The sequence below is a fragment of the Corvus kubaryi genome, unplaced genomic scaffold, assembly GCF_017639235.1.
Source record: "Corvus kubaryi isolate FWS band 111438036 unplaced genomic scaffold, C.kubaryi_AGA036_p1.0 37149, whole genome shotgun sequence".
In the NCBI taxonomy this organism is placed as follows: domain Eukaryota; kingdom Metazoa; phylum Chordata; class Aves; order Passeriformes; family Corvidae; genus Corvus; species Corvus kubaryi.
Window position 1 is genome coordinate 241,040 of NW_024581039.1, and position 19,113 is coordinate 260,152.

Genomic DNA, 19,113 nt, shown 5'->3' on the forward strand with positions numbered 1-19,113 from the left:
TGACAGTTTGAAACAGGAGGAATTACTATGGGTTTAGTGTGTCATCAAATTAAGCACCAGGAAAACCTGCAAGTGGCTTCCAGAGGTGTCAATTAACTCCAGTCTCGTGTCCCAAATTAGTATTTCCTCCTCTGTCTTGATTTGGAACCTCCTGAGTATCCTGGGAAGGTGTTTTCATTGTCTTCTCTCTCCCTCAGTTGTCCATTTTCTCCATCCCTAAGTAATGAATAGGAAGTATAATCTGTAATTAAATTTAAAATAATTAGATTTTTCTCAAATGCATAAACAGCCCATTCATAGCTATTTTATACTATTTCACACTATTTTGTGCTATTTAATAGTATTTTGGGGGCAGATTATTGGAGTGTCCCCACATATCCTGAGATTAATTCCTTACTTAATGAAAATAGGAGTGTTTGGGAAGAGCAGCTCCTGGCTTTTGCCATGCTCTGGTGTAACAAAGGTGGGTTGACTTTTGTTTTACCTCTTCCTCCCGTGGATTTGTTGCATTTGAGGGCTTTTGTGGCTGTAAAAATCCATATTGTGGATTTCTGGGTAAGCAACTTGAAAAGGTGTTTAGTTGAGTCTTGGATTCAGTATTTAATACCTTGTACTTGAAAAATCAGTTTACTGGCTTTACTCAAATAAGAATTGATCCGGGATTATTAAATGTGCCTAAATCCCACCTCTAAGCAGAGCAGTTCAAAGAGTCAGTGGATTACTCTGTCAGATTAACACATTATTTAACATTTTTTGGGTTCATTTCCTCATTTAAATAATTGCTTTCTGTTTAAAATTTTTTTCAATCCTGTTTTCAGGAAGGTGTTTTTCCACATCCCTGCATTTGTTGTATTTATTGTACAATACTGTCACATGTATTCCCACATCCCTGCATTTGTTGTATTTATAAGATTAGAATTATTTATATATTATTTTTTATTATCATTATTTACAATGCTTTATGTCGTAGGGCGAATTTAAAGTGGAGCAAAATGAATACAAGGACGGTTAGATAGATAGGTGTGTATATCCCTATGTACATGGAATTTATTGTGTTTTGGGAAGAAAACCAGGATTTTGGCACTTGTGGAAGCGATAGAGACAGATTTACCCCATGGAGACTGAGAAGTATTAGCAGGAAGAACTTTACCCGTGGCATCTCCATTTTCCACTTCCAAGTTCCTTTTTCCACAGGAAATAGTGGGTTTTGGGGAGTTCTAAAGCACTGGAATGTGTGAATTGGTGTGGAATGATTCCCAGCCTGCTTTTGGGCTCGTTTGGCACTGGGACAGTGTTGATTTGCTCCTGTAGTTTGTCATCACTGATGTCAAAAAATGGAATTATTGATTGTTTTCAGACAAAAAGGGATTTTGGTGCAAGCAGGGGCTGCAGTTGGCGTTTGCCGGGGCTGAGCTCTGGAATCCAAATTCCTGGGGAATTAAAATGTGGTTTTTCCTGAAAAGGAAGTTTTTTATGAAGGCCTTGCGCTGCCATAGTCAAAAACTAGAAGGAAAGAGGTAGTTTTTCTTTTTCCTCTCTCTCTCAGCCTTGCTATGAAATATTCTGAGAACTGGGTTTAAAATGGGACTGTCAGGGGGTTGGTAATGTGTTTTCTGCATGGAAAATCTGGAATGTCTTAGGGTAGTTATGTGCTAATGCTCTTGTATGTTGTAATGTCCTCCTGTATGTTCCTTTTGAAAATTCCCTTTATTCAGAGTGGTGTGGGTTTGAAAGTGTTCAGAAGCAGCTTTAAATGCAGCAACATTAAATGCAGGATCTCAAGCAGTAATTCTGTGCCCCGGTAGGGGAGTTTCTGTATTTATCTAAAAATGCAGCTGTTTTTGACAGCCAGGTGACTCAGGATCACTGTGGCTTGGTCCCTGAACTGGGAGCAGTAGGACAGCAGAGGAGTGGGAAGGGATTTTTGTGTTGCTTATTGGCATTTTTCAGCTCTGGTTTAGTCATTCTTGGTTTGTTTCCTCACAAAAGTAGGGTGGGTATTTCTGTTTGCTGTGGGTGTGTTTGTTCTTGTTGTTGATATTTGCATTTTGTTCTGTTGCATCTGGATGCTTTATTCCTGCTTTTATTCCATCTTTATGATGATTTCCCTGCAAACCAAGCCTGGTTTAATTGTAGCTCTTTGTTTGTCACCGTGTTGTTTAAAATGCTGAATTAATTTCTTTTTCTGTGTTGTGATGGTCCAGACAGAGCAATTGATCCAGCATTGCATAACAATTAACACTGCAGGGCCAGGTGTGGTTTCAGTGTGGAGAAAGACTGGATTTTTGGTCTCTATTGATCATGATCATTAAATTAGAGCTCTTAATTAAATAGCTTTTAATGAAGGTGGTCCAGTGGGCTGCCAGAAATGAGCTGCTTTACTGGGAAGGGTAATTTGATGTGATATTACTGATTTTGTGATGGGGATTTTGTGGAAAACCCACAACTGATCCCTGACTCATCAGGAGCCTCCTGGGAGCCGTGTGTAATCCTTAGCCATTCATTAGCCTGCCCTTGCTCCCTCCCTTCCCCCTTTTTTCCATGGACACAGTCGTGTTCCAGGTCTCTGGCAGCATCCATCAAATGGAATAACAGTTCCTGTGGTTTTTACATGGATGAGGGGTGACAAGAATGTCTTGGAATCCATCGACGCCCTGGCACAGGTTGTCCAGGGAAGCTGTGGTTGCCCCATCCCTGGAAGTGTCCAAGTTGGAGTGGCCTGGGGCACCTTCTGCTATCCCAGGTTGCTCCAAGCCCTGTCCAGCCTCGCCTTGGACACTGCCAGGATGGAGTGGGATGGACGGGGCTGGAAGACCTCCCCGTTGCGTGGCAGGAGGACGCTGCTGGTTTGCCTGTTGGTTCCTTGTAACCATCGCCGGGATACCTGCAGTTATCCCAATGGGAAGTGGAGTTGGGAACCTCACTCATATTCAGGCTGACCTTTATTTTTCTGTCATAATTCAGATTTGTTCCCTCTGAAGTGCTGTGAAACAGGTTTACAGACCTGTGAAAAATGCAGACATTGCTGGGTACCTCAAACTAGAAGAATCTGTATGTAGCTATAAAAAAAAAAAAAAAAAAAGGAAAGCACACATATTTAAAAATATTTCTTCCATGAATCCTGCCTGTTTTGATGTGTTCATGCTCCTTGAAATCAGAGCTCTGGCTCTGGTTTGAGCTGGGGTAAGTCCAGAGCATAAACCTCCACAGGATAATCCATAAAGAGTGTTTGGTTATTTATTTAACACGACCTTTTCGCTGATAAGAAAACCTCAGTTCTAAAAACATGGAAGTGCTCAGCAAGCTGGGAGTGTTGCTACCACAAACAGAGGGTTGTTGTGGGGTTTAAATCTTGTGCAAATCCAAGTGGGTTTTATTGCCACAACTTGAGTTTCTATTCCCAGTCACTGAGACCGTTTTGGCCTGGGGACAATTGAAATTCCACCGTGTTTTTTGTGTCAATACATTCGGAAGATCTGAAATGTTGCAGTAAAGATAGTGCTGGATCTATTTCCTGCTGGAGAGTGGCCAGGATCCAGTTTATCAGTGGATTATACAAGGCTGATTTCACCTAAGGCAGGATATCCCGTATTCCAACGTGAATATCTGTGTAGCAGGGACATAACAGCATCAGGGGTATAAAAATGGCTTCAGCCTCGGGACTTAAAACATTTTTTACTTCAAAATTACTCTAAAAGAGGGATTTGGGCAAAAATCCCTGTGTGCCCAGGAGTGTGCTGTTTGTCCCTATATGGGTAAGGAAAAGCCTATAAAATTTTGCAAGATGTGTAAGAAATCAAACTTGTGAAGATGTGTGTTTTTAAGGGACTGGTTGAGGAATGTTACTGAATTCCTGTGGGGAGATGAGGGCATTCCCTGAGGAGAAATGAGGGGATCCCTGAAGAGGGACACACACAAACCTGAGGGGACAAAATGGCGGGAAACCTGAGGGGACAAAATGGCGGGAAACATGAGGGGACAAGATGGTAGAAACATGAGGGGAAAAGATGGCAAAAACATGAGCAAAGGGAACAGCCCAGGATGTTGCTGCTGTTGGTTGTTTTGTTGGAATTGCAGGCACTCCATGGCCATGGCCTGGAACAGCCCAGGATGTTGCTGCTGTTGGTTGTTTTGTTGGAATTGCAGGCACTCCATGGCCATGGCCTGGAACAGCCCAGGATGTTGCTAATGATGTCGTTCTGTTGGAATTGCAGGCGCTCCGTGGCCATGGCCGGGAACAGCCTGGTGCTGCCCATCGTGCTGTGGGGCCGGCGTGCCCCCACCCATTGTGTGTCCTCCCTGCTGCTCGTGGATGACTCTGTCATCGTCACCGGCTGCCACGACGGGCAGATCTGCCTCTGGGACCTGGGTGCTGACCTGCAGGTAGTGGATGCAGAATTCCCGTTCCCACTAGCGGGGAGTATGCCCTCAGCCTGTCCTCCCTCTCCTGAGGCTTGGGTGGCTGCTCCACCCTTCCCACAGCGCTGTTCCAGGTTACCAAGAGGTGTTCTGGCTCTGACTTTGTTGCTGCTCCTGTAGGAAAGTTTTCTTAACTCATTCCAATTTCCTGGGGCTGCTCTAAACTAGTTGCTTTCTAGCTGAGCTGCTTAAAGAAAGCAATGTTGTAAAAAGGAATTCCTTCCCAGTATCCCATCTGGCAGTGGGAAGCCATTCCCCCTTTTCCTGGCATCCCATTCCCTGTCACAAGTTCCTCTCCAGCTCTCTTGGTGCCCCTTTTGGCACTGGAAGGAGCTCTGAGGTCTCCCCTTGCTTATGGATATACAGGAACTCAGTTGGGGAAAACAAAGTGCAACACAATTTTTTTCATTCAGCCAAACTCAGTTCAAATTGAATTGAGCCACATTCAGCTCCTGATATGTAAATATTGAGAGGAGTTTGCAAAATGCATTTTCCCCCCAAATTCTCATTCCTGTTTGAAGTAGAAAGTCTTCCAAGATGATCCATCCACTGCTGTGCTAATTAAATGTGTGTACACGTGTTAACAGATGTATATAACACATGAAGTAGAAAGCTGGGATATGGATATTTTGGTCATTTGTATGATTTTGACTTCCTGTTTTCTTTCCCTGGTCCCAGATCAATCCCAGAGCTCTGCTCTTTGGTCATACAGCCTCAGTTACTTGTTTATCCAAGGCCTCAGCTTCCAGTGAAAAGCAGTATATAGTGAGTGCATCAGAGAGTGGGTGAGTTTCTGAGTGTTTATTGATGTGCAGAACTGAAATAATGGGAATTTGTCCCTAATTTATCCATATTTCAACACTGTGATGAATTTTATCCTCAAGAAAAAATTCCTCAGCAAATACATTTTATTTTTGACTGGTTTTATTTATTAATCAGAGCAGTAGTTTAGAGGGAGAAGCAGGAAGGATTTCTTGTGCAATTGATATCCAAATCAATAAGAGATTTTTTTATCCAGGGATGGTAGGGAATGATTTTCCTGAATAATCTTTTAGCAAGGAATTTGAGGGGAGAATTTAGAATTTCCACCTTGGACCAACTTCAGGGCTAAGTAATCTCTTCCCATTGGATTTGGAACCAAAATGTGTTTTCACTGGGAATTTATCTATCTGGTGGAAAGGAGAAAGTACCTCACAGATTCTGTTCTGATTAAATTTGTATATAAAGTTTGAAATTAAAAAGTACTGTAAGTATGGGGAATAGCTGCTCATTTGAACTCCTGCAGGTTCTGTAATTTATCCTCAGAGGGAGCAGCAGGTTGTGTGGATTCAGGAGGGCTGGAAAGTCCAGTTGATTTTGAGTTTCTCTAAATAGAATTGATCTAATCCCTAATAAATGGTTCAGATGAAGTTCCTCCCAACGTAGAGGGCTGGTAAGTGCTCGGAAGCCTGGCCTATTTTCCATGTAGTTTGCCTGTGTTTCAGGGAGATGTGCCTGTGGGATGTGAACGATGGCAGGTGCATCGAGTTCACCAAGCTGGCCTGTGCGCACACCGGCATCCAGGTGAGTCCTGGGAGGGATGGCAGAGCGGGAAGTGCCCTCCTGGGATTTGGGAAACACACTGCAGGTGCAAAACGAAGGAATCCCTGTCCCACCTGGATTCTAATTTGTGTTTGTTCCCATCTGTGTAGTTCTATCAGTTCACAGTCGGCACGCAGCGGGAAGGGAGGCTCCTATGCCATGGACATTACCCTGAAATTCTGGTCGTGGATGCAACCAGCCTTGAAGTGCTTTATTCTTTGATATCCAAGATCTCTCCTGACTGGATCAGCTCCATGACCATTATCCGGTCCAACAGGACACAAGGTGATTGTTTCTTGTGGCAGGGACACCTTCCACTAGCCCAGGTTGCTCCAAGCTCTGTCTAGCCCAGCCTCGGACACTTCCAGGGATGGGGCAGCCACAGCTTCCCTGGGAATCCTGCTCCAGCTGGATCAGCTGGCACAGGCTGAAGTGTCACCTGAGCTCAGACCTGGTTGGTTCTGCTAATTGGTGTTCATTTGGTGGGCTTTAATTTCTGGCAGATGAATGTCTTGTTCGGGTGTTCCTGTTGTGGAGACTGGAGTTCCTGAGAGGTTTGGGGAACACTGAGGAGAAGATCCTGACTGAAGGACTTCTCTCTTGAGTTAAGGCTCAGCAACAGTTGTTAAACCAGGCATTCCCAAAATCCTGGGGTGGGAAAGCTCAGCTGTTGTCCCCACCACAAATAAATGGCTGGAACAACTGGAAATGAGCTCTGGTATGAAGCGTTTCCTGCTAATGCCTTTCATTTATTCCTTATTCCGTGCCCACCTTTGCAAATAAACATTCATTTCGGAAGCAAACGCTCCAGGAATGCTTGGATCAGGTTTTAATTCATGCTCAGATGTGCACAAGTGAGGAAGTCCTTGTGCCTCAGCCTCATTTTTGTATTTCCCAGAGGACACTGTCGTGGCTGTGTCTGTGACTGGCATCCTCAAAGTCTGGATCATCACCTCGGAGGTCAGTCGGCTGCAGGTAGGCAAAGGCTGCTGGATTAGTGGCACTTCCTGGTGGGATGGAGGGTTCTGTTCCTGATACTCTGCTGCTGATATTCCTTTTCCTCTTTGCCAGTTGAAAATCAACTTCCTGAATTTTCCTGTACTGATTTAAGTTGCCATCAGAATTCCTAATCCTGCTCAGAGAACTGATTTCCAAATTAAGTGTAGGATTATCTCCAATTTTTCCAAATGTGTTTTTTATTTGTACCATGCAATGATTTGGGTTAATATTTTGCTGAGCAGGCCATACCATTTTTAGAAATATTCATTACTCAGGATTATCTCTAGCTCCCTGTTATTTGGCATTTCCTGGATACTAATGAATAAAAGTCTTAAAGGAGACTTGCCCCAGGTCTCAAACCTCTGGTAAATCAACTCTTCACAGAAACGTCTTGTAAGGAAAAATCACCTTCTAGTTAGGAATGACGTGGGAGTGGAATCTGCTTCCTTCTAGCTTCCTACCTGGCTGCAAGGTCAGCACCACTAATCTGTCCTGCTGGGGAATTTGGGAGACTTAAGTGCCCAGAGAGGACACCACGTGCTCCTGCAGATCTTCTTAGTAGGAGTAATGGAATAAAAACTGCTCTGAGTGTTTGGGTTTTCCGTAGGAGTCAGCCATCTGGCACCTTGAGAAGTGCCCCGGTCCTTTTTCTGTGGGTTCTGGCACGGTCCTGAGTTCCGTTTGAGGAGGAAAGAGTTGGTTTAGTGTTGGTTCTCTTTGGTTTAGGACACGACCCCAGTGTTTGAGGAGGAATCCAAGCCCATCTACTGCGAGAACTGCCAGAGCATTTCCTTCTGCGCCTTCACCCAGCGCTCGCTCCTGGTCGTGTGCTCCAAGTACTGGAGGGTAAGGCAGAATCCCCAGATCTTCTCCCTCAGGAATCTCAATTAAACTACATGAAAACATTTAGATGAAGATGCTCCAAGTCTCTTTAATGTACCTCTATTATATATTCAGTGTATTTCTAGATATTTAATCCAAATCTCTGCCTGTGGTGCAGGTTTGGAACAAGATGATCCTTAAGGTCTTTTCCAACCCAAACCATTCCATGATTCTGTGATATTGAACCCAAAATCAGTTGCTGCCTGACCATTTTAATGTGTAATTAATTGCTTATAATAACAACAGACTTTGCTGTTTCCTCTCAGGTTTTTGATGCTGGAGATTATTCGCTCTTATGTTCAGTCCCCAGTGAAAATGAGCAGACCTGGACTGGTGGGGACTTTGTGGCAGCTGATAAAGTGATTGTATGGACAGAGGAAGGACAAAGTTTCATCTATAAATTACCAGCCAGGTACTCAACAAAGAAATAACCCATTTGTTTAATTTCGGGTTAATTTGAATTGAACGGAATTAATTGAAGAACTACTGAAATATTGGTCCGGTAAGGGAAGGCGTGTAAATACAAAACTATAAAATTAATTCAGAATTGGACATTGAAGGAACTAAAACTTACAAGAGTAAAATCAAAGGCTTTTCTTCTGACATCTTCGTGATGTGCAGACGTGTTTGTTCTGGGTAGAGATGATGTTTTATCTTGAATATTCCCGCCTCAATCATGTGGGAATTCCTTCCTCGCCCTCATGTGATCAGAGCATGAGGGTGGGAGCAACATCCGTGTCCTACTGTAGGAATCACTCTTTAAGTGCAAGGAGTTTTACTCCTTTCTTCATTCTTACACCCAGCTGCCTGCCAGCCAGTGATTCATTCCGCAGGGATGTGGGGAAAGCAGTGGAAAACTTGATTCCACCTTTATTGTACAGCGTGTTGGACAGAGCAGATAAACAGGTACATCTGTTTCTTTGGAGCTTTTTAATGGGCTGTGTGAGGTTTTGTCCTGCTTTTAAAAGGGAGGAAGCTTGAAGCTGAGCACGTGGTTGGTGCGTGGTCTGAGGCTGTTCCTTATTTTTTGAACAGCTCCTAATATGTCCTCCAGTGACTCGGTTCTTCTGTGGCCAGAGAGAGTTTTCCTACAGGCTCTTAATCCAAGGAGACTCCTCAGGGAGACTGTGCATTTGGAGCGTGCCTGACACCCTTGACCAGCAGGAGGGTGCAAAAGGTACCTAATTAATAGCCAGATCTTTGTGGTTTCTGTGTGTTTTTGCTGAATAAAGCCCTGCTGGTTCTCCCACAGATCATGAAGTTGGGGTTTAATCATAGGAACTGTAGTAACTTCATTTTTTCAGATATGCTCAAAATCTTAATTAGCTTTATTCTTGTAGTGAGTTCATTTCCAGTAGAGAATCCCAGAGTGGCTGGGAGAGACCTGAAACATCCAATTCCAACTCCCAACACCTCCCACTAGATGCAGTTGCTCAACTCCTCCCACCTCAGCCCTTGCTGATACTTTCCCTCCTTTTCCCAGGCCTGCAAACAACCACCTCCATATCCCTCCAGGAAGCGTTTGACCAGCTGAGCCCTCGTCCCGCAGGGATCATCGACCAGCTGAGCATCGTTCCCAACGTGAGCGAGCCGCTGCGGGTGACGGCCAGCGTGTACATCCCGGCGCACGGGCGGCTGGTGTGCGGCCGCGAGGACGGCAGCATCGTCATCGTGCCGGCCACGCAGACTGCCATCGTGCAGCTGCTGCAGGGAGAGCACATGCTGCGCAGAGGTACGGGCGTGGGGAGCAGCAGGCCGTCCGCAGGCAGAAATCCTGTAAATCTGCTCTTCCGTTCTGTGCTGGGAATCCCTTAAGCTCTGACGCACGCAAGAGCAGCTTGGGTATTTCTCCGGGGCCTTTGAGATGCAGGAGCAAAGGTAAGACGGGGGAGCATCTCCTGCGTTCTCCAGAATTGTTCCTGCACTGCAGGGCTGGGTATTGATGTGCCAGTAGAAATCTCCATGGGAAGGACCTACCAGGATTCCTGGTGGGATCCACGTGTTATGCTTGGGCTGGTGTTGGATATGTGGGTTCCATATAACATTATCTTCGTAGTTATGGGATCTGAGTTGCAGAACAAACACTTGGGAGTTGATTGTTCTGTTGAATTTCTGTTTCTCCTCTCTTTTTCTGTGCTTTTGCCCCTGTCCTCCCACCTCGCAGGCTGGCCCCCTCACCGGACGCTCCGAGGCCACCGGAACAAGGTCACGTGTTTGCTGTACCCTCACCAGGTCTCCTCCCGCTACGACCAGAGGTACCTGATCTCAGGCGGGGTGGATTTCTCTGTCATCATCTGGGATATCTTCTCGGGAGAGATGAAACATATCTTCTGTGTCCACGGGGGAGAAATCACCCAGCTGCTTGTTCCACCAGAAAACTGCAGTGTAAGTTCTCTAGGATAACCCTTCCAGCACCTCAGTCCTCCTTGAGAATGGGAATGCAATGTGGAATGCTGGAGATGTAGCACCAACCCAACTCTTGCAAGAGCTTGACTAAAAAGAGCTCCATTATTCTGTTATTTATGGTTTGTTTTAATTATGTAAAGGATTGAAAGTAGGGGCTTTATCAAGCCTGTTAAAAATAGGGTCTAGAGACAATTTTGCCTCTTGTAACTTAGCTGAATAAGTATAATTTAATGAATGGAGTGACACTGAGCAAAAACGCTGGGGTTTGCTTAACAAAATGGGGTTTAATACCCATTTGCTCTTTATGATGTGCAAAGGATGGATTAAAGGGAATTTCTGCTCAGGGAGTTCTGTTCCCAGTGACCTCAGTGATTTTGAACATAGGTGGAGGTGCCTGAGTTTTGTTTATAGAAGAGGCTTTTGGTCACCCTGCTCTGCCCGGTGGGGGAAAGGTTTTTAATACCAACTCCCTGCATTATGATTAAGCTTTTTCCCTTTTTTCCTTTATCAGGCAAGAGTCCAGCACTGTATTTGCTCCGTTGCCAGTGATCACTCCGTGGGTCTGCTGAGTCTGAGGGAGAAGAAATGCATCATGCTGGCATCCCGCCACCTCTTCCCAATCCAAGTGATCAAGTGGAGGCCGTCCGATGACTACCTGGTGGTGGGATGCTCGGATGGCTCCGTGTACGTCTGGCAGATGGACACTGGTGAGCTCAGAGATGTTGATTAATCCATTTTTAATGCATATAAATACAGATTTGCTTTTAGTGCTGTCGAGGCTGTGTCTGAGGGGAGAACTAAAACACTTTTGCTCATCTATATTTGGAACTTATCTCTCCAGGTGTTCCCCAAAGCAGTGATTGGTACAGAATCACACTGGGGGGTTTGTGAACCTCATGGAAATTTAGGGAAAATTCCATCCTTTTGGGAATGTTACTTCCGAGCCCAGCTGTTAAAACACAGAAAGTAATGTGGCACCTGTGCTGCTTGGGGTGCTGAGCTGTTTCTCCATCCCTCCCACCGCTCCAGGGGCGCTGGACAGGTGCGTGATGGGGATCACGGCGGTGGAGATCCTGAACGCCTGCGACGAGGCCGTCCCGGCGGCCGTGGACTCGCTGAGCCACCCCGCCGTGAACCTGAAGCAGGCCATGACCCGCCGCAGCCTGGCTGCCCTCAAGAATGTGGCCCACCAGAAGCTCCAGACCCTGGCCACCAACCTGCTGGCCTCCGAGGCCTCGGATAAGGTGGGTGTGCTCCGGCTGGAGCCTGTGCTTCCAGAAAGGAATGAAGCACGGGAAGGTTCCATCATTGTAACCAGAAGGTTCTCAGCCAGAGCTCTCCAAAACCTAAACGTGGTTGTTCCCCAGTTGATGTTGCTGTCCATGATCCCACTTCAGTGTGTACCCTACTCTTTGGTTTTATTCCAGTTGGAGTTACAGAATCTGGAATCATGGAATGGTTTATTCTGGAAAAGCCCTCTAAGATCAAGTCCAAGAGTTCCCTGGCACTGCCAAGGCCACCACTATCCCATGTCCCCAAGTGCTACATCCACGTGGCTCGAAATCCCTCCACCCCTGCCCTGGGTTTGGACAGCCCTTTCCATGAGGAATTGTTCCCAATATCCAGCCTAAACCTCCCCGGCACAGCTTGTGGCCAGCAGAGCGCAGCAGCGCTCCGTTCCCAGCTTCTCCTATTTATCCCTCGCCTTCTGCTGTCACCTTCTGTTGGGAGAGAAATCTCCCGTGGTGAGAACGTTCCTTAGAGCATCACCAGCACGGTTCCATAAAAAACGTGTGCTCAGGACTTGTGCTGCTGTTCCTGCTGCGTCCAGGCGGGATGGGAATGCCGCATTTGTACCTGCAGTGTTTACGTGTGGGCTCCTCATCCAGTGAAGGTGCTGGAAATGAAGGTGTTAGGGAGAATAATGCCTCAAAACTTTGATTCGTGTTCTGGTTTCCAGTCTGCTTTCTGACATTGTTCAGCTTTTATCCCATAGCACCTTAATACTCTCCCTCCTCCCTCTTTTCCCCCTTGGGAGGGAGGGAAGGAGGAAGAAGATGGACTTAATTGGAATGACCAAGTGGTGCAGTAATTGCAGGTCTGGGTGAATCTGAGCAGCTTCTTTGCCGATGGCATATAGTGATTCCATAGTTCACCCACCAGATATGAAGTATTTAATGTGTTTTAAGCTTAATAACAAAAGATTGGAAGTTTGCTGTTCCTTGGAATATAACTGTGATCTCACAGGATTCAGGAGAAGGAAGTGTGAGCTCATGTCTCACCTGGAGAGCTCAGTTTACCTACAAAGATCTGTAAATTGAAGTTCTGTGGTTTGTGGTTGTGTTTCAAACTTGGCTCACCCACAGCTTCCCTAATGGAAATTTCAATTTGCTCTCTTGTTTTTCCAGGGGAATTTACCAAAATACTCCCATAACTCCCTGATGGTTCAGGCCATCAAGACCAACCTAACAGACCCAGACATCCACGTGCTGTTCTTCGATGTGGAGGCCCTGATTATCCAGCTGCTGACGGAGGAGGCCTCCCGGCCCAACACCGCCCTCGTCTTGCCAGAGAATTTACAGAAAGCCTCTGGTGGCTCCGACAAGGGAGGCTCCTTCCTCACTGGCAAACGAGCGGCTGTGCTCTTCCAGCAAGTCAAGGAAACCATCAAGGAGAACATCAAGGAGCACCTCCTCGATGATGAAGATGAGGATGAAGAGGCCATGAGGCAGAGGAGAGAAGATGGCGACCTGGAATATCGCTCCAGCAAATCCAAGCCACTGACTTTGTTGGAATATAATCTAACCATGGATACAGCCAAGCTCTTCATGTCCTGCCTGCACGCCTGGGGCCTGAACTCTGTGCTGGACGAGCTCTGCCTGGATCGCCTCGGGATGCTGAAGCCGCACTGCACCGTGTCCTTCGGCCTCCTGTCCCGAGGTGGCCACATGTCTCTGATGCTCCCTGGCTACAACCAGCCCGTGGGCAAGGCAGCCTTCGAGGAGTTAGGCAGGAAAATGTCCGTGACGGAAGGCTTGGGAAAGGGCACGTACGGAGTGTCCCGGGCCGTCACCACGCAGCACCTGCTGTCCGTCATCTCCCTGGCCAACACGCTGATGAGCATGACCAACGCCACCTTCATCGGGGACCACATGAAGAAGGGCCCCACCAGGTACGACAAACACTGCCGTAACTTGGCAGTCTCCATCTGAATGTAGCCTTGGATTTGGTGTGGTTTTACCTTGTGATGGATTGAATGGTTCCCAAAGCCTTTGGGGCTGCAGCTGATGTGTCTCTCCATGGATATTTTGTGTTTAGGCCGCCCAGGCCGGGCACCCCCGAGATGGCCAAGGTGAAGCCACCCCCTCCGATGTCCAGCCATGCAGCACAAGGACAAATCAAACAAGGTACAAACCACTTTCTTTGCAGCCCTTGGGGCTGTTCTTCCAGCTCTTTACACTGAATTTAACGCCTTATTATCAAGAGAGAAAATTATTGCATGGGAGGAAAAACTAGTGCAGTGTTGTAATGATAATCTAGATGAAATTGTTGAGGATTAGGACCTGTTTAAGAATCAGTACAAGATGCTGATTCTGCCATGACATCATTCTCTGACAAGGAGTTTTTGCCTGTTTCAAGTGTTCCCAAACATTCTGGTGTTGAGGAGGCTTAAAGCCTGTAGCTAAAGGCTCTACAGACTCATCCCAGAGTGTTTCTGTGGGAGCGATCCCAGCTCAGTGCCAGGATCACTCCTTGGCTGGTTGGAACTCCTTACTCTTATGTTGGAAGAGCACGAGCAACTCCAGCAAAACCAGGCAAAAACTCTGGAGTGAAGCTTTAGTTCCAGTCTGGGGTGGGTTTGTGCATCTATAATTTATGTTTTTCCTGAGTTAAGCAGCTCCTTTTCCAAGTGGGGTGGAAGGGATTTACTGCAGCCACCCTGTGCCTCCCACGCGCCGTTGGCGTGGAAGGCCTGGAAAAGGAGGTTGGATGCAGCTGTGCCCCGGTGACAAAAGCAGTCCCGTGCCTGCAAAGCGAACAGACCATTCCAAAGACAATGCTCCATCCGTTCGGGAGCTCCATCCCATTGTTGTTCTGCAGCAGAATAACAGGGAGGGATTAACTGGAGGATGCTTGTGCAGGACATCTGGGCACAGGGTGAGGGCAGAAGTGGCAGCCAGGGACCTCCCAATCCCACGGCGACCTCGGCATGTGCAGGCCAGAAGGTCTGCAGAGCTTTCCGTGGGATAATAGCGCCGTCATGGAGCGTGCGTGGCTGGGTAATGCTTGGAACTGCCTGGAGATCACCCTTACCTCGAGGAGTGGTGATCCTCAAGGGCTCTGCAGGGCTGGACGTGCCCCCTGTGAGCATGGGGAGTGGTGGGCACTGTGGGGCCAGTTCCTGGTTGGATTTGATGATCTCCCAGGTCTTTTCCGGCCTTAGCAACTTGGTGACATGGGAGTTTCCAAAACAGATGTCCCAGGTACTGTTTGGGTCCCAGGCCTGAGTTTGTGTCCTCCTTTAGGCTTTTTGGCATTTCTGTGGTAAAAAGTTACATTTTTTTTGCCTAGAGGCCCATGTAAAATGAACTTAAATTCCAACCAACCCTCAGAAATTCATTCTGGACATCTTGGAGTGACAGGTGGGGCAGCTCAGACGGATAAAGGGTTATTTTTTTGGCTTTTAATGCATAGTACAAATTCCAAATCTATGGAAATACGGCAAAAGCAAGAGAAGAAACAGCAGAATTCCTGGGTTTCTAATTTACAGTCAACCATGAAGTCAGACCAAACCCACCTGCCTAAAAACATATTTAACACTCAATTTAGATGTACTTTGATCTTTTCAAAACATCCCAGTTTCTCTTACTGTCTCCATGTTCCTCTGCAGCTGCATGTCTGCCTCTTCCTTCTTGGAAAACCTGGAATTCTCATTACGTTGAATATTATTTTGAAGCTGAATATTATTTTGAGTTGAATATTATTTTGAAGCTGAATATTCTTCCTAAGTTGAATATTTAAGTTGAAGATCATCACAGTCACCTCTTTGTTTTCCATTCTCCAGTGATACTAATCCGTTTTTCCACTGCTGCTCTCCTCACTTCCCTCTTTTTTTTCTCTCTTTTATTTCTTCTTCTTTCCTCTGCAAGTTGCTCCTGCTGCTGCTTCCAGCACGGAATCTGGGCACTCTGATACTTCTGCTTTCCATTCCTGTTTCTTAGTCAACGAAGGTATTCCTTCCTCACTTTTCTACTTATCCTTTACTTCCAGCTAAAATCCTTTCTCATTGTTATTTTCATTTGATTTCTAAAAGGAATTCTTCTTTGCCAGTTGGGTACCTGGGGTTGGGTTCCCTGTTGGCTTTTAACCAAAAAAAAAAAGCAGTTTCACACCACTTAAATCTGAGTTTTGGTATTGATGAAGATTTGAATATAATATTGGATATAATGTTGGACATATATTAAATACAATATGGGTATTTCACAAGCATTTTTACACACTGTGTCACTTGACTGTATTTCTCTCCTGGTTTTACCTGCACAGTACTGCAGACCTGTAGTAGGAATTCACCTGGATTAAGTTAAAGACTCAGGTGGAAAAACAAGGACAGCAGGCAAACTGTGCTTGGGTACATTTGCATAGCTTTAAATCAGGACAGAAAACCCCGTGTGATCCTTGAAGGGGTAATACCTGGGAGTTTCTGTGATTTATGTGTGAAGTGTCACCGTAAATAAACTTACCTGAACTTGAGATGTGTTTATTCCTTGTGCTCCTGCTGTGTTTCCCCAGGCTGGAGCCAGCTGGCTGCCATGCACTGCGTGATGCTCCCGGACCTGCTGGGGCTGGAGAAGTTCCGGCCTCCTCTCCTGGAGATGCTGGCACGGCGCTGGCAGGATCGGTGCCTGGAGGTGAGTTCAGCCCGGACATTCTGGGATGGATGTTGTCTTTTGGTGATTAAATTTTCCCTCCGTATGAAAAACCCCACACAATTCTTTTCCAGCACAGGTCCCACAGTCTTTATTCGCGATTCAGGAATATTTTCTAGTTAAACCCTAGTTTAACCCTGTCAAGAATTACATTTAAATATCTGTATTTCTGTGGGTTTTGGCCCTCCGGGGTGTGTTTCTGCCCAGCTGGTTGATGCAGCCCTGAACTGTGTTGCCCTGCAGGTGCGGGAGGCGGCGCAGGCGCTGCTGCTGGCGGAGCTGCGCCGCATCGAGCAGGCGGGGCGCAAGGAGACCATCGACGCCTGGGCTCCCTACCTGCCCCAGTACATGGACAGCGTCATCTCCCGTAAGGAGCGCCCCGGGAACAGCCCACTCGCCGGGGAGACCGGGGAAGGGGCCTTGGGAGCCCCACATTCCGAGTAATCCGTCCAGTCCTGGCTGCTTCACCTCTCCACGGCTCCTGCAAAGGTGTCCCAGGCCTCCAGGGAATTCACAGATTTCATTCCCCTCGATGAGAGCATCCCAACGTTCTCATCTTCCTCGAAATGAGCTTTTTCCCCCTGAAAATGTGGTTTCTATTCAAAGATCTCTGTTAAACACCAACTGATTTTAGGGTGTCTAATCACGGTATTGAATCTAAATGGAATGCAGGGATTCCGTGGATGTTAGGATGTGTTTTGAATTTCTCTGAGCTCAGTTAGACTGGAAACCTTTCCAGTGGGTCTAAACTAGCAAATTGGGATTAAGTTTTTATGGTGAGTGTTGAAATGCTTGGAATCAAAGCTACAGCTTTGGAGGAATTGAAAGGAATAAGAATTATTTGGGATATAACAGACTTGTGGAAAGTCTCATTTTCTGCTAGAAGGAGAGGGAGGAGAATAGGAAAGATACAGAAATACTCATTTTTTCCTACATCCCCCACTCCTCCCAGTTTTGCCACTGAATATTGGGGCATGAATTACAAATAATAAATTGGTACATATTGAAAGAGGGGGCAAAAACCAGCCAATTTTTGGGTCCAGCGGACTCAAATCGGTGTCAGATTCTGCAGATGCAGTTCTCCTTTGGAAGGGATTCCTTTGAATACCAAATTCCTGGTTTAGTTTGCTTGTTTATAGATCTGTCATCGTTAGTGTAAATACTGCCTTAACGTGCTGTGGGGGCCCCGACCCTTGGTGTGGGGACAGGTATATCCGGTATATTCCGGAATTAGAGGCTGTTCCTGCAGCTGGAACGTGGCTCCTGTTTAATGGGAAGCCAGAGGTTACCCGGCTGCGACCTTTGTGTGCGCGCGGCTGCGGCAGCCAGGGAGCGGCCGGCATCGATCGAGCCGTGGGGAGCCGGTCGATGGCAGGCAGGACAGCCTCTGCACAAAGCTCCTTTCTGCCCAAAAATTAACTGGGGGGACTTCTGCTTCCTATATTCCTGAAATTCTGTTAATTCAGGTGAATCGTGGTTTGTTTTGAAGGAGAAATCCGCAACATGGCAGCACAAAATTGAAGGTGTTTAACGGTTATCCGGGATGCTCTGGGCTGGAACGGGCAGGGACACCTTGCACCAGACTGGGTTGTTCCAAGCCCCGTCCAGACTGGCCTGGGATGCTTCCAGAAATGGGGAATAATCCATGTTAGCCCTGGAAAGCCAAATAAATATGAAATTTTGCTATTTCTAGATGAGGTTGAGCATCTTTGGCGAGGTTGGAGTTGAAGGAGCCCAAAGCAAGGCAGGACCTGAAGGAATGAAATGAAGTTTAGCTGCTGCAGGAAACAGGGAATTATTTCCCCAAATGCCTGATTTTGGGGTGTTGGGTTGTTCCCTCCAGCTGGAGTGACCACAGAGGCCCTTCAGGCTGGGACTGCCACCCCGGATCCCTCAGGAACAGAAGCCAAAGTCCAGGAGGAGGAGCATGACCTGGTTGATGATGACATCGCAGCAGGTGAGCATTCAGATCGTTCATTTTATCAAGATAATTAATGTCTCTGTTTTAATACATTTGGAGCTCTTAAATCTGCCCACAACCAACATTAGTTCTTCAAAAACAAAGACTTTCTATGATTCTTTATAATTCTTTAGAATTGTTCCTCAAATAGTTTGTTCTGGTGGAAGATCTGATTTAAGGGTGCTGCATCCTGAATTTTGGCTTCAGTGGAATACAGTTAGGTTTGTATTGGGAGAATAGAGGGAAAAATAAGAATTTTGAGACAATTTCCCCTCAGCTTCTTTCTCTGAGGGTCCCATTAAGACCAGTATTTATTGATGGGATTGCTGGGGTGTGGTGCTCAACAGGATCTTTTCCAACTTGGGACTCCCCAAAAGCTTCCAATTATCCAGATCATTTCTTAAAATGCACCTCAGAACTTTGGGAGGTGGAAACATTTTAGCTGAGCTGGCTGAAACACTCCTTGCAGGAAATCCTTAATACACTCCAGTGGCTTTTAAACATTTCAGAAGTTATTTAGAAAATTTGGTCTGACCTCAGATCTCCTTTTAGTGCCCGAAAGGCTTTTTTGGGTAACTAAAAATAGAGCAAATGTTTTGTTGGAATAATTTGCACATGGACAGCAGTGTTTTTTCCCAGTTGGACATAAATTCTCCTGGCTCCAGTGGTCAGAATTTGGGAATTTGGTTAATTGGCTTATTCAGAGTATATTTTGAATTGCTTTTTATTATGTAGTTTATAGACTTTCTGGTTTTGGTTCCACCTAACTAAAGTGATTTAAAATTAATTCCAAATGGATTTCTTATTTGTTCTATGTGTTACTACGATTCTTTTAGTTAAAGAAATCAAATATTTCAGAAGAAAACATTGCAACAAACGGCAAGGGCTTTTTTAGTTTTAGTTTCCCATGCTAACCTTTAGTAGTATTAATTTTTAATA

The 19,113-nt window shown here is 46.1% G+C and overlaps 1 protein-coding gene across 3 annotated transcripts in view; it reads left to right on the top strand.

Annotated features, from left to right (window-relative positions):
* WDR7 (WD repeat domain 7) overlaps positions 1-19,113 on the top strand; it is a 43,619-nt gene that overhangs the window by 641 nt on the left and 23,865 nt on the right. The window contains exons 2-20 of one of the 3 annotated variants that reach the window (XM_042021502.1): positions 4,215-4,383; positions 5,098-5,204; positions 5,904-5,982; positions 6,111-6,285; positions 6,899-6,975; positions 7,726-7,845; positions 8,148-8,293; positions 8,685-8,787; positions 8,917-9,058; positions 9,365-9,613; positions 10,046-10,266; positions 10,799-10,994; positions 11,317-11,531; positions 12,696-13,459; positions 13,606-13,694; positions 15,438-15,518; positions 16,078-16,196; positions 16,458-16,581; positions 18,058-18,171. In XM_042021502.1, the coding sequence (XP_041877436.1) occupies positions 4,228-4,383; positions 5,098-5,204; positions 5,904-5,982; positions 6,111-6,285; positions 6,899-6,975; positions 7,726-7,845; positions 8,148-8,293; positions 8,685-8,787; positions 8,917-9,058; positions 9,365-9,613; positions 10,046-10,266; positions 10,799-10,994; positions 11,317-11,531; positions 12,696-13,459; positions 13,606-13,694; positions 15,438-15,518; positions 16,078-16,196; positions 16,458-16,581; positions 18,058-18,171 (3,277 nt within the window). In that variant the 5' untranslated portion in view covers positions 4,215-4,227. Of the gene's footprint in view, positions 1-4,214; positions 4,384-5,097; positions 5,205-5,887; positions 5,983-6,110; positions 6,286-6,898; positions 6,976-7,725; positions 7,846-8,147; positions 8,294-8,684; positions 8,788-8,916; positions 9,059-9,364; positions 9,614-10,045; positions 10,267-10,798; positions 10,995-11,316; positions 11,532-12,695; positions 13,460-13,605; positions 13,695-15,437; positions 15,519-16,077; positions 16,197-16,457; positions 16,582-18,057; positions 18,172-19,113 lie in introns of those variants that run through there. The other 2 variants (XM_042021503.1, XM_042021504.1) reach the window with 2 other exon arrangements.